The sequence below is a fragment of the Oncorhynchus kisutch genome, linkage group LG10 (assembly GCF_002021735.2).
Source record: "Oncorhynchus kisutch isolate 150728-3 linkage group LG10, Okis_V2, whole genome shotgun sequence".
NCBI classification, from domain to species: domain Eukaryota; kingdom Metazoa; phylum Chordata; class Actinopteri; order Salmoniformes; family Salmonidae; genus Oncorhynchus; species Oncorhynchus kisutch.
This window is the reverse complement of record NC_034183.2, coordinates 34,506,761-34,521,189: the sequence shown is the minus strand read 5'-3', so window position 1 is coordinate 34,521,189 and position 14,429 is coordinate 34,506,761. Positions and strand designations below refer to the sequence as shown.

The following is a 14,429-nucleotide window of genomic DNA, read 5'->3' as shown; positions in this document are numbered from 1 at the left end:
AACCCTTGACTTTCTCCAAATGTTGTTGTGTTCCAGCTTCACCTGGAATGCTTTTCCAACAGTCTTGAAGGAGTTCCCACATATGCTGAGCACCTGTTTTCCTTCACTCTGCGGTCCGACTCATCCCAAACTATCTCAATTGTGTTGATGTCGGGTGATTCTTGAGGCCAGGTCATCTGATGCAGAACTCCATCACTCTCGTTCTTGGTCAAATAGCCCTTACACAGCCTGGAGGTGTGTTGGGTCATTGTCACCAACACAATGATAGTCCCACTAAATGCAAATCAGATGGGATGGCGTATCGCTTCAGAATGCTGTGGTAGTCATGCTGGTGAAGTGTGCCTTGAATTCTAAATAAATCACAGAGTGTCACCAGCATAGCACCCCCACACCATCACACCACCTCCTCCATGCTTCACAGTGGGCACCACACAGGTGGAGATCATCCCTTCACCTACTCTGCTTCTCACAAAGAAATGGCTGTTTGAACCCAAAATCTCAAATTTAGACTCATCAGACCAAAGAACAGATTTCCACTGGTCCAATGTCCATTGCTCGTGTTTCTAGACCCAAGCAAGTCTCTTCTTATTGGTGTCCTTTAGTACTGGTTTCTTTGCAACAATTCCACCATGAAGGCCTGATTCACGCAGTCTCCTTCGAACAACTGATGTTGAGGCGTGTCTGCTACTTGAAATCTCTGAAGCATTTATTTGGGCTGCAATTCCTGAGGATGGTAACTCGAATGAACTTATCTTCTGCATCAGAGGTAACTCTGGTTCTTCCTGTCTTGTGGCGGTCCTCATGAGAGCCAGTTTCATCATAGAGCTTGATGGTTTTTGCGACTGCACTTGAAGAAACATTCGAAGTTCTTGACATTTTCCTTATTGACTGACCTTCATGTCTTAAACTAATGATGGATTGTCATTTCTCTTTGCTTATTTGAGCTGTTCTTGCCATAATATGGACTTGGTCTTTTACCAAATAGGACTATCTTCTGTATACCACCCCTGCCTTGTCACAACACAACTGATTGTGAGCTCAAACGCATTAAGAAGGAAATAATTTACACAAATGAACTTTTAACAAGGCACACCTGTTAATTAAAATGCATTCCAGGTGACTACCCCATGAAGCTGGTTCAGAGAATGCCAAGAGTGTGCAAAGCTGTCATCTAGGCAAAGGGTGGCTACTTTGAAGAATCTAAAATATAGCTGTTTGAAGCAGGTGTACAAAACCAAAAGTAAAAGACAAACATGAAACTTAAGAACAGGAAGAATAGAAATAGAGCACATAGAACAGATCTTATGCTTCTTAGACTTGCTTGTAATGACAAGATAAATCTATAACTGACATTTCTACAGTATGCGAATTTGGTTGGGTCGCCCAAAAAATATTCAATCCCTTTCTTAAAGCAAGCCTTAATAAATTCTAGAGTAAACATGTATCACATAATACTTTGCATAATCCGTGTGCAATAATAGTGATTAACATGATTTTTGAATGACTACCTAATCTCTGTACCCCAGTGAATTCCAAACACAGATTCAACCACAAAGACCAGGGAGGTTTTCCAATGCCTCGCAAAGCAGGGCACCTATTAGTAGATGGGTAAAAACGTTAAGAAGCAGACAATGAATATCCCTTTGAACATGGTGAAGATATTAATTACACTTTGAATCGTGTATCAATACACCCAGTCACTACAAAGATACAGGCATTCTTCCTAACTCAGTTGCTAGAGAGGAAGGAAACCGCTCAAGGATTTCACCATGAGGCCAATGACTTTAAAACAGTTACAGAGTTTAATGGCTGTGATGGGAGAAAACTGAGGATGGATCAACAACATTGTAGTTACTCCATACTCCATTTTACTCCATAATAAACCTACTTGACAGAGTGAAAAAAAGTTAGGCTGTTCAAAATAAAATGTTCCCAAAACATGCATTCTGTTTTCAACAAGGCACTAAAGTATTACTGCAAGAAATGTGGCAAATTAATTAACATTTTGTCCTGAATACAAAGCATTTTGTTTGTGGCAAATCCAACACAACACATTACTGAGTACCACTCCATATTTTCAAGCGTAGTGGTGGCTGCCTCATGTTATGGGTATGCTTGTCCAGTAATTGTTAAAGACTGGGGAGTTTTTCAGGATAAAAAATAAATGGAATGAATCTAAGGACAGGCAAAATCCTAGATGAATATCTGGTTCAGTCTGCTTTCTACCAGACACTGTGAAATGAATTCTCCTTTCAGCAGGACAATAACCCAAAACACAAGGCGAAATCTACACTTGAGTCATACTAAGAAGACAGTTGATGTTCCTCAGTGGCCGAGTTACATTTTTCACTTAAATCTGCTCGAAAACCTATGGCAAGACCTGAAAATGGTATTCTAGCAATGATCAACCACCAATTTGACAGAGCGTGGAGAATTTTGATAATAATCAATGGGGAAATGTTGCACAATCCAGGTGTGGGAAGCTGTTAGAGATTTACCCAGAAAGACCCACAGCTGTAATCGCTGCCAAAAGTAACATGTATTGTATCTAACATGTATTGACTCAGGGAGTTGAATACTTATAGAATCAATATACACTGCTCAAAAAATAAAGGGAACACTAAAATAACACATCCTAGATCTGAATGAATGAAATATTCTTATTAAATACTTTTTCTCTGTACATAGTTGAATGTGCTGACAACAAAATCACACAAAAACTATCAATGGAAATCAAATTTATCAACCCATGGAGGTCTGGATTTTGAAAAATTAAAGTGGAAAACCACACTACAGGCTGATCCAACTTTGATGTAATGTCCTTAAAACAAGTCAAAATGAGGCTCAGTAGTGTGTGTGGCCTCCATGTGCCTGTGTGACCTCCCTACAATGCCTGGGCATGCTTCTGGTCTCCTGAGGGATCTCCTCCCAGACCTGGACTAAAGGGGTCTGAGGATCTCATCTCGGTACCTAATGGCAGTCAGGCTACCTCTGGCGAGCACGGTGTTGGGCTGTAAGCACAACCCCCACCTGTGGACGTCGGGCCCTCATACCACCCTCATGGTGTCTGTTTCTGACCGTTTGAGCAGACACATGCACATTTGTGGCCTGCTGGAGGTCATTTTGCAGGGCTCTGGCAGTGCTCCTCGTGCCCCTCCTTGCACAAAGGCACTATGCTGACAGACACAGCAAACCTTCTTGCCACAGCTCGCATTGATGTTCCATCCTGGATGAGCTGCACTACCTGAGCCACTTGTGTGGGTTGTAGACTCCGTCTCATGCTACCACTAGAGTGAAAGCACCGCCAGCATTCAAAAGTGACCAAAACATCAGCCAGGAAGCATAGGAACTGAGAAGTGGTCTGTGGTCACCACCTGCAGAGCCACTCCTTTATTGGGGGTGTATTGCTAATTGCCTATAATTTCCACCTGTTGTCTATTCCAATTGCACAACAGCATGTGACATTTATTGTCAATCAGTGTTGCTTCTAAGTGGACAGTTTGATTTCAAAGAAGTGTGATTGACTTGGAGTTACATAGTGTTGTTTAAGTGTTCCCTTTATTTCTTTGAGCAGAGTATATTAGTGACATTACAGAGTATTTTGTGTAGATCATTGACAAAAATGACAATTACTGTAAATCCATTTTAATCCCACTTTGTAAGAAAACAAAATGTAGGATAAATTAAGAGGTGTGAATACTTTCTGAAGTCACTGTAGGTAAAGCAGACTACTGCAGGTCCCGGTCCATCTGACATGACAGACATCCCAGCACACTGCTTGATATATATCCCCAAACCATCAAGAACAGCCAGACAGTTGCTGCTGGATCTCAATAACTATAGGCTGTGAGATTGTCTCTCAATTCATTTGTTTTAATAAAATGAAGCCAGAGGCCCAGCCATCAAGGCCCAGTGCACCCTAACCACAGTGTCACAGAACAAATTAGACTTCACTGTGATTGGACAGGGTGCCAGGCAGGCAACTCTGCGAGTTCTGCTATACTGTGGGGGTGGGAGGATTATTGGTGTGTGTGTGTGTGTGTGTGTGTGTGTGTGTGTGTGTGTGTGTGTGTGTGTGTGTGTGTGAGAGAGAGAGAGAGAGAGGAGAGAGAGAGAGGAGAGAGAGAGAGAGGAGAGAGAGAGAGAGGAGAGAGAGGAGAGAGAGAGAGAGAGAGAGAGAGAGAGAGAGAGAGAGAGAGAGAGAGAGAGAGAGAGAGAGAGAGATGAAAGAAAGACAAAGAAGAGAGATTGGACAGGGAGGGATAGAACAGAGGATGCCACTGCACTGAGAAATGGACAGATGCTGGAACAATCCAGGGAGAGACGAGAGCTCAAAGTCAAACGGACGCAGAGAGACGGAAAGAGATGAAAAGAGTGTGAGATTAGAATGCAGTGGGTGTGCAGAGGAAAACTGTAGCAGAGAGAGAGAGAGAGTGAGAGAGGGGGCATGGGAGAGAGAGAGGGAGAGAGAGAGGGCATGAGAGAAAGAGAGGGAGAGAGAGGGAGAGAGAGAGCGGAGATGGAGCGAGAGGTGGAGATAGGAGGGAGAGAGCGAGAGAGATTAAGAGAGGGAGGGAAGGAGGGGGAGGGGGTTGATGGAGTGAGATGTGGAGAGAGAGGGAGAGAGAGATGAAGATGGAAAGAGAGGTGACACAGTGAAGGTTAGTGGATGTGAGTGAGTGGGAGAGGAACAGTTTGCCTAACTAAAACGATGCTTCTGCTCGTCTCTTGTGAAGGCATTATTGGCTGTTTCTACTCTTTTAAAGCTCTGCTGCCACTGTGAAGACAAAGAAAAACAAAGAGAGGGGAAGATATGGATAAAATCCGAGAGAGAGAGAGAGAGGGAGGGAGGGAGAGATGGCGATAATGCGATAAAGAGACCCTGCTATAGCCATTACATCAGTCCCTGTAGCTCTCTGACCCGAAACAGGACCGTAAAAGACCTGCCTCTACCAGAATGCAAAAACATGGGAACAACGAAGAGAAAGGAAAGCAGCTGCTAGATGAGTAGCCATTACAATTCTCTCTGCCCTAGCCACCACCCACACATCACTCTACCACCCACACGTCACCCCCCCACCACCACCACCACCACAAACACACACACAGTGGAAAGCCTAACATAATTAATAGGCAAGGGGAAAAGCGAGAGGCAGGAAAGATGAAATGGGGGAAGAGAGGGAGTCAGGAAGATGTCAAGAGCACATGCTGTCTTCATTTGTTAGCTGTGGTCACCACAGACAGACGGGCGGCTGGAGAAAGATGCAGAAAAACCCTGTTTTATCAGATGGAGGGAAAAAAGGAGGAACGGCTCCAGTCCCCACACTATGCTGACGGACGGACAGCTGGAGAAAGAAGAAACACAGTGAAGAGAAGAGGAATTACCCTCAACACTGCACTGTCAAATCCGCTGAGACTTTCTCCATTGGTTCAGGAAAAGAGCCTATTGTATTCCTGGTTACGATGGAGCCCCTTGTAAAAATGTTGTGTAATGGCATCTTAGACTTAGTGGACATAGATGCTGGACTGTGCTGCTGTAATGTGAGGCGGTATGCTCTGTGTGCGCCCGAAATGGCACCCAGTTCCCTATATAGTGCACTACGTTTGACCAGAGACCCATAGGGAATAGGCTGCAATTTTCGGATGTGCCCTCTGTCAGTAATAAACACACAGAGTGTGCTCGCTGGGTGATGCAAAGCTGACCATCCTTGTGGGCTAGCCTCCGACAGCCCATTTATCCACTCACCACAGCACTTCAAACTAAAGCTTTATCTGCGTGAGGAGATGGAGCCTGTCAGATCCCCACTCAGACTCAGGCTCATCACCAGACAACACAGACCGCCCAGCCAGCTACCAGGCTAGAGAAATGACAGCATGCTCAAAGACAGGAAGAAGAGAGTGGTCAAAGAAAACCAGACAGGTCATTAGAAAGAGTAGAGCAGCGGTAGTAGTAGTAGAAGAGTCCCGGCGCTTGGTTAGTGTCAGTAGTGTGCCCAGAGAAAGAGGGCCTTGCCTGGTTAGAGAGAGGCAGAGATAGGCCGCTGGGGAAGGCCCAGTTGAGAGCAGTAGTAGTAACAGTAGTGGCAGTAGTTGTACTAATACAACAGCAGGGCTGGGTTAGTGCCAGTATTGCTTCGCCAGGAAAGTGCCCAGCCTGACCATGGCAGAGAGGAGCACAGATGCCGGACAGAGGCAGAGACAGGTCAGGGGAAAGCAGCAGCAGTAGTATTAGTAGCAGTAGAGACCCAGTATCAGGCTGGGTTAGTGCCAGAAGTGCTTCTCCGGGAAAGGAGGCCCTTTCCTGGGCCCAACCATGGACATACCATCCTCCTTGGTCCTGATCCGGGCTGCAGGGCTCTCTGGGCCTGGGCCTACGTCCGTGTGAGCCCTGACCCACACCTGGTATTCTGACCACTTCTCCAGGCCCTCCAGTATGTAACTAGAGACGTCTGCCCCGATGTCCGACACCTCGTGGCGCTCCAGGTCCTCTCCAGTTGCGGCCTTGTAGGCCAGTGTGTAGCGGACGATGTCCCCATGGCGGCTGGCTGCAGGGGGCGCTCTCCAACTCACCTTGATGCTGGTGGAGCTGAGGCTCAGCAGGACTATCTCCTGGGGCGGGGCTGAGGGGGCTGGGGGGAGGGACACAGGGAGGGAGGGGGGTCAAGCAGGAGAGATTGGAGAGGGATGGAAGAGGAGTGCATCGCAAATACCACCCAATTCCCTTTAAGTGCACTACTTTTGACCAGGGCTCTGGTCAAAAATAGTGCACTACTGTATAGGGAATACGGTGCCATTTGGGACACAACCTAGGCCTTCTGGACTGGGAGGGGGAGCGCCATATACTGTAGCCTATAACTCTTTACCAATGTGTGTTAGAGTAATCATGTGTGTAAGGCAGCCTGAAATTTGTTTTTAAAGGAGGTATAGTAGGTGTATATATAAATACATATGAATAATTTTTTATCAAGTGTTTTTCTTCAGAAGGTGTGCTTATTTTATTTTCTAGTCTGTTGGCTAAGCCCACAATCTTACACAGTAAAACAAATACTTAAAATGTAAAACAGGCACATAATATAAATGAGCAAAATAAATGTTTCAGAATATCACGACACAGTGAATATGAACAATGGAAAGGTGGTGGGTGGGTGAGGGAAACTGAGGGAGCACTGTGTGACAGAGGAACTTTAACATGCCTGCTTGTGATTCTGGCAGCCAGAGCACTGAGGCAGCAGGACACAATATGCTTTCACTAATGAGTCATGTCTGGTTGGTTGGTGTGAAAGAGCTAATCCTTGACAGCCCATTATTTCCTTTCAGAATACAGATGCCCAAGTGATGAACAAATCCAGATTGAAACAGAGTAGAAACAGTCTACAACCCAAATGGCACCCTATTCCCTACAGAGTGCACTAGGTGGCTGAACCTTTTTGGGTATATTCATGTGGGGGTGGATGAGAGGAAGAGACTATGTGTGGGAGACAAATTGCAACAGCTACGTTTCAAATAGGAGCAGGGTTGTAAGAAATACAAAAAGATAGAGGAGAGGGAAGCAGATATAGAGAGAGGGAGATATAGATATAGAAGAAGGAAATAAAGACAGGGACAGATAAAGAGAGCAAGAGAATGAAATAGTGAATGGGTAAGAATATTGAGGACAGAGATAGTAATAGAAGTGTGATTTTGAGAAGCAAGGGGAATAGAGCAGAAAGATTGAAATGCAGTGAAAGGAGGAAAAGTGGAAGTTATTGAGACAAAGACAGATAGAGAGAGACACTTTGCTGTGTTTAGAACCCTTCTTGAAACGGTGACTCGGTGACTCCGTGTGTCAGTGGGCAGGCAGATAAGAGACTGACTTGAGAGAGAGAGAGAGAGAGAGAGAGAGAGAGAGAGGGAGAGAGAGAGAGAGAGAGAGAGAGAGCTCCATTTCGAGACCTCTGTTCCTATGGGAATCAAAGCCCTGTCTGGTCCCTCAAAAGTAGTGCACTAAATCGAGAATAGGGATCCATTTGGGACGCAGACCTGGCTCCCCCTTTCCATACATGAAGGTTTTGACAGCTGACAAGTAAAACAAATGGCTCAGAATAAGCTCTGATTCGTTTTAGGGAACCCATCATAAATATTTCAGCTTCCAACCCCTAGATTTCCTGGAGAGCCTGCTCGGTGATGTGAGCGGAGCCTGAGGCCGTGACAACAGCAGAGGTGCAGCAGAGGGGGCTGGTTATGTGCTAAAAACTCAATTAAGGGGAGCTGTTCAATGCTATTAGTGTCGGGTAGGCGACAGTGATTGTGTTGGTGGATGCCAAGGCCATACATAAAGACGTATAGTACAGTGCGGTGCCGTGTTTCATGATAAACTATAAAACCATAATAACAAATGATGGTGACATTTATGAGGCTGCCTTGTCTTCTGTGCAGCAGCCTGTTTGGGGTTGCTGGGTTCTGCATCATACTGAAAATGAGCATGTTCTGTGTATGTACTCAGTTGAATGTGGCGCAATGGGTTTATCATACTATTTGTCAAAATGTGCAAGGGTCTACTGGTAGTGATTTGTTATCGAACTGACTGCAAATAGGGAGAAGGAATGTTCCTCACAGTGCTGGCATGTACTGTACTTGTCAGGGGAGAACGACGGCCCCCTCTCATTGAAGCCGCTGAAGTTCAAGACCAACCACTGTATTGCAGGCATTGTTTCTACCGTTATAGTGAATAGAAAAATGGCAATCTTTGTGTGAATAAAACATTTTTTCGAAGACAATCATGGTACAAATAATTCACTCTAATACACCAGATGTATGTTCTTGAACCTAATATTTTCAAATTGCAAACAGAAGTTAGAAGGATAAGCCTGCAGTACCCCGGTCAGGCCTTCAACTTAAGTTACTCAATGAGAGTGGGCAGCACCGAGCTAGCCTGCTAGCTAGCTCAAACTGCGCACGTTATGTCTCAATGAGATGTCATCTTAACCGACATCATTTTGTCTCAATGCTCTTTTGAATCTTCACATAGGAATGAACGGTGTCCCCTGATCGATGGTTTTCTCCATTCATAGTACACACATAGGATTTTCCCCCTCAAGATCAGATGGGTTTGAGGTGCAAAATATGACCTACCTTTTGTGTCCACCTCAATGAGGCATTGACTACACATTCTTGTAAGATGCAGAAAACGTCATTAAAGTCCTAGAGTAAAGCTTGGACGAGCGAAAGTGTTGCACGTAGAGGAAGAAAAAAAACTCTGTGTCTGGGCGTTGGGGTGTGGACCAAAAAGTAGTCAGCTGCAGGTAAAGAGAGGTAAAAAAAAGCTATAGGTTTGGGTCTGGGAGTTGAGGCACAGTACTTACTGGACTGGGCAGTCCTGGCCTCAATAAGTTGGGTGTAGACGCCAAGACCCATCTCAGAGCGAGCAGCCAGGGAGAACATGTAGAGGGTGTCTGGCTTCAGACCCTCCACAGCATAGGACCCCGCTGGAGGGAAGGTCACGTGGAGCTGAGGAAGAGAACAGGCATAATAGACGTTAGTAAAAGTCTCGGAAGAGTTGAGAAAAAAGGACCCAGAATCAAATGTTGTCGGCACTAGCAAGATCGCTACTCTATTTATGTTTACGTCTGTCGCTAGAGATTGTTAAAACGCACAATGAGAACTGTAGATATTGTAATCCTCAAAGTTAATATGTAACACTTCCACATAAAAGGTACACAAAGTAGGAATTACATTTCGGATCCTATATTGCATTTGCAACATCTGAAATATCTTATAGAAAGTCCACTGAGTAAAACATAACAGAAGCATGAAATGTTTCATGGTCCTACGAGACGGATTACACTATTCCTGGAGTAGGGGGATTGCATTATCAGTAAGGGTAGGATGTGCTGGGGACAGGTTTAAAGTTGTCACTTACCTTATTGCCAGAGTTAGCCTCCCAGTACATGAGCTCGTACTTGGTGATCTGGTCCTGGACAGGCCACAGCCACGACAACATGATGCGGGTGTCTAACTCTGCCTCTGCCTCGAAGCTAGATGGCTGGGCTGGTACTACAGGCAGAGAGAAAGAGAGAGAGAGAGAGACTTTACCTCTCAGGATACATAGGGGTTACGTCTTAATTCAGCCGCAGCATGCACTTGTGCACTCCTTCCCATCCATCTAAAAGCATTGGAATGTCTTACACCAGTTATCTTCTTTTAACCACAAAGGGAAGTACACACTTTGGACAGAGGGGTTGATGACTTGGACTGGGACAAAGTGAATTACTCAGTGTGGAATCATATAGACTACGGTAGAGTCTGCAGACGTGCTGTGAGACACAGGAGATGCGCTGTGCTTTCACATGAATCACTCTGTAATAGCGCTGAGACTACTGTTTCACAAGTGCCAGCAATATACAGAACACCTTCGCAAGTGGCTCCTTTATACCTTTAAAAGCTCGAGTACATCCACAGTACAAAGAAACCAATTCAGAAGACTGTTTCTGCACGGCAAAAGAATTCAGTGGCACTGCATCACTTTATCACCTTTCTTCTCAAATGTGTCAGAAGAGGAGGAAACTGCAGAGCAGACACCTACTTTGTTTCTTGGAGGACACAGCACAGTAGATAATATGCCCTTGTGGATATGGATTGTCACTTAGTGAAAAGTGAAACCTCTACTTGGGAGACTTGAGCTTGAAGATTGTCCCACAGTCGAGGGTGGTTAAGGAGCGGAAACAGACCTAACACACAAAGTGCACCCTGTTTCATACAGTGTCTACTTGCCATCTAGGTAGTGTAACAGTGCCCGCTCACCACTCCTCTGCTACACAAGTTGTACACTTACCACCTTGGTAGTGCACTAGGTACTGCCCCTCCTTCAGAGTGTCCACTCACCTCCCTGCTGGGTTTTGACCTGCAGTACATCAGACGGAGGTCCGTCCCCTACAGAGGTGAACCCCAGCACCCTGAGGCTGTAGGTGATATCTGTGGTCAACCCTGAGATGGTGGTCAGTCTGCTGTCATCAGTGTTATGTTTGTGCCACGCACTCAGCGGGGCTCCGAGGTCAGAGCTATAGTACACCCGGTAACTGAGGAGGGGGTTAGAAAATCAATCAATCAGCCAAGTTTACAAAATGGAAGATAAAATCCTCAGATGAAGAGACCTGTTAAATCAACCTTTAGCTGTATGACATGTATAAAGCATGTAGGCCTCATAAAGAGTTTATAAAGGCTTCATTAAGCCTTAAAAATATATATTAATAGAATAGTCTTATAGCTAAGACCCTACCCTCTGATCTGTCCATTAGGCTCCTCGGGAGGCTCCCATTGGACCAGCATAGTGGATGCGCTGAGCATGCGAGCCTGTACAGCCAGCGGTGGAGAGGAGGGAGCCTGCTCACTGGTTCTGGTGTCCACGAGGCTGCTGGGAGGGCCACGCCCAATGTTGTTCACCGCCATGACGTGGAACTCATACTCAGAGTAGGGGCTGAGCCCTCCGATGCTGTAGCGGGTGGTGGCTACTCCGTCAACCTAAAACATAATGACATCATAATAATATGGTCATTTAGCAGACTCTTTTATCCAAAGTGACTTACAGAACTGTCAACATTGACCATGACACTTACTGTACATTCAGCATATGTGGCCCATGCAGGAATGGAACCCACAACCATGTGACAATGGAACCCACAGCCTTGGTGTTGCTTGCACCCACTGAGTCATTCAAACCATTGGAACGTACCTCCTGGAAGCCGTTGTCAGAGACCTTGGCCCGGTACTGGATGACGTAGTAGGACACAGGCTCAGGGTTCCCGGAGTCCCAGGTCAGAGTGACGCTGGTGGCTGTGGTCTCAGTCACAATCAGGGAGGTGGGGGGCTTGGGCAGGGCTGTCAGATAGTCCATTGGGGAGGGAGAGAAATACACAGGTCATGGAAGCTCACAACAGCAAAACGATACATTTCTGTTTTCATGGACAATAAAGTATACTATTCCATTCTATTCTATTTTGTTCTATTCCAATATATTCTCTCATCCTTCGTCCAGTCCTGCTAACATTATACTACAAATAAAGACGTAAAAAAGGCTGAGAGTGCTCTATCTCACTAATGCAGGCCCCAGAGCTGTGAGCAGCAACACGAGCGAAAAGAGCGAGAAGGACAGCACTCACATCCTATCAGTCAATCACTGTTCAGAGCCTGTCTCTTTCAGTACCTCACCTGTCACTGGAGGGGCCAAGCCAGCCATGTTCATTATCTCCCAAAGCAAAGTGTCTCTCAACCAGTGTGACCATTCAGCGCTCTCTCTCTCTCTCTCTCTCTCTCTCTCTCTCTCTCCCTCTTTGTTGCGCTCTCTTTCTTTTTCTCCCACTCACTATATATATACATATATAGAAAGCCCATTATTTCCTTCTTTGCTATCTAGGGCAAAACGTTCTCCTTCAATTAAGTTGAGAGTCAGAGTCTTGAATAGAGAGATGAATAGAGTAATGAGTCTTTTCTATTTTCGTTTTATTTACATATTGATCCCCAAAAAACTATTTCAGGGCTTGGAGCACACCTTTGGCAAAAAGACAAATGTCTTCAATGTGAGGTAATTGAGTATCAATACAAAATTATAATATTTAGGGAGTGTAAAGATACTGAAGAAGAGTTTTTGTTAGTCTTGAATAAATAACCAACATAGAAAGCAGACTTAAGTAGACTGACTGAAAATCAATGTAAGCAATGTAAAATGGAGTGAACAGAATGTAAGTTATCTAGGTGTTTTTGTGCTAGGATTTCTTTTTTTGAATTTTACCCCTTTTTCTCCCCAATTTTGTGGTGTCCAATTGTTTTAGTAGCTACTATCTTGTCTCATCGCTACAACTCCCGTACAGGCTCGGGAGAGACAAAGGTTGAAAGTCAGGCGTCCTCCGATACACAACCCAACCAAGCCGCACTGCTTCTTAACACAGCGCACATCCAACCCTGAAGCCAGCCGCACCAATGTGTCGGAGGAAACACCGTGCACCTGGCAACCTTGGTTAGCGCGCACTGCGCCTGGCCCGCCACAGGAGTCGCTGGTGCGCAATGAGACAAGGACATCCCTACCGGCCCTCCCTAACCCGGACGACGCTAGGCCAATTGTGCGTCACCCCCCAGTCGCGGCCGGTTACGACAGAGCCTGGGCGCGAACCCAGAGACTCTGATGGCACAGCTGGAGCTGCAGTACAGCGCCCTTAACCGCTGCACCACCCGGGAGGCCAGTGCTAGGATTTCTTGAGAGGGTTTTCTTTTCATATTTTGCAATTATTTTACCTTCTGTTGACTTGCAAGGTGACATATTTCAAGTGGGTGTGGTATATGGCCAATATACCACACCCACTTCATGGCTAAGGGCTGTTCTTATGCATGACGCAACGCAGAGTGCCTGGATACAACCCTTAGCCGTGGCATATTGGCCATATACCACAAACCCCATAAGTGCCTTATTGCTATTATAAACTACTTACAAATGTAATTAGAACTGTTAAAATATGTATTTTTGTCATACCCGTGGTATACGGTCTGATATACCACAGCTTTCAGCCAATCAGCATTCAGGGCTCAAACCACCCAGTTTATAATACATGATATAACATATAGTATAATATGAATGTATTTTTTTTCTGCACTCGCAGAGCATTTGAGTTTGAAACACTCAAGATGTAGGACCATTCTGCAAAGAAAGTGATTATCTGTCCCTTTACCTCATGGTAATGGTAATGTACACACTCTCCCAGGTTTTCTTATTTCCCTCGTAAATGGAAAGAGGCTGCATTGTAATAAAATTGTGGCTGAAAATGTTTGCTAAATCACTTTTGTGTTGTGCATTATTGTACTACTGTCAGAGTCCAAATGGTTCTGCTAAAGTAAGAGGTAACAACTCGCCTCCAGACGTCAGATGGGCATTAGGGATGAGACACTGCAACCCGAGAGGTTTTAGAGAAAGAGATCAACCCTACAGCCGCAGCCCCCACCATCTCCCGACGCCTTGGTTGACATCTGCTATTGACATCTGCTATTATTGCTTGCATCCTAAATGGCACACTATTCCCTATATAGCGATTACTTTTGACCAGGGCCCATGGTGCTCTGGTCAAAAGTAGTGCACTATGTAGGAAAAGGGGTGGCATTTGGGACATAGATTTATGCGCAATATCCAAAAAAGGCAAAAGAAGCTTGAAAAGCTTTTGAAACCCTGACAGTATAGCTCTGAGTACTGAGTGATGTTAAGTTACAAGTTAGACTATTTTAGGGCCTATTATGCATGCATCACATATACAAAGTTGCGGAATACTTATTCATCACTAGGTGTGAGTCTGTAGAGAAGAGAGAGCCTCTCCCAGGACTTGAAAATATCCCACCATCTGTCAACACTGTGAGTGATATCATGAGCTAATTGGGGAGTTGTATTTTGCTTACACTTTAAAACATTTCCTGCA

At 45.2% G+C, this 14,429-nt stretch overlaps 1 protein-coding gene across 11 annotated transcripts in view; it reads right to left on the bottom strand.

Moving 5' to 3' along the window:
* Positions 1 to 14,429, bottom strand: part of LOC109898078 (receptor-type tyrosine-protein phosphatase F-like) — a 405,249-nt gene that overhangs the window by 88,312 nt on the left and 302,508 nt on the right. For 8 of the 11 annotated variants that reach the window (XM_031833586.1, XM_031833587.1, XM_031833590.1 and 5 more), the window contains 6 exons: positions 11,708 to 11,853; positions 11,255 to 11,496; positions 10,861 to 11,054; positions 9,899 to 10,032; positions 9,342 to 9,486; positions 6,324 to 6,629 (listed from right to left, as the gene is read on the bottom strand). In XM_031833586.1, the coding sequence (XP_031689446.1) occupies positions 6,324 to 6,629; positions 9,342 to 9,486; positions 9,899 to 10,032; positions 10,861 to 11,054; positions 11,255 to 11,496; positions 11,708 to 11,853 (1,167 nt within the window). The remainder of the gene's footprint in view (positions 1 to 6,323; positions 6,630 to 9,341; positions 9,487 to 9,898; positions 10,033 to 10,860; positions 11,055 to 11,254; positions 11,497 to 11,707; positions 11,854 to 14,429) is intronic. The other 3 variants (XM_031833591.1, XM_031833588.1, XM_031833589.1) reach the window with 1 other exon arrangement.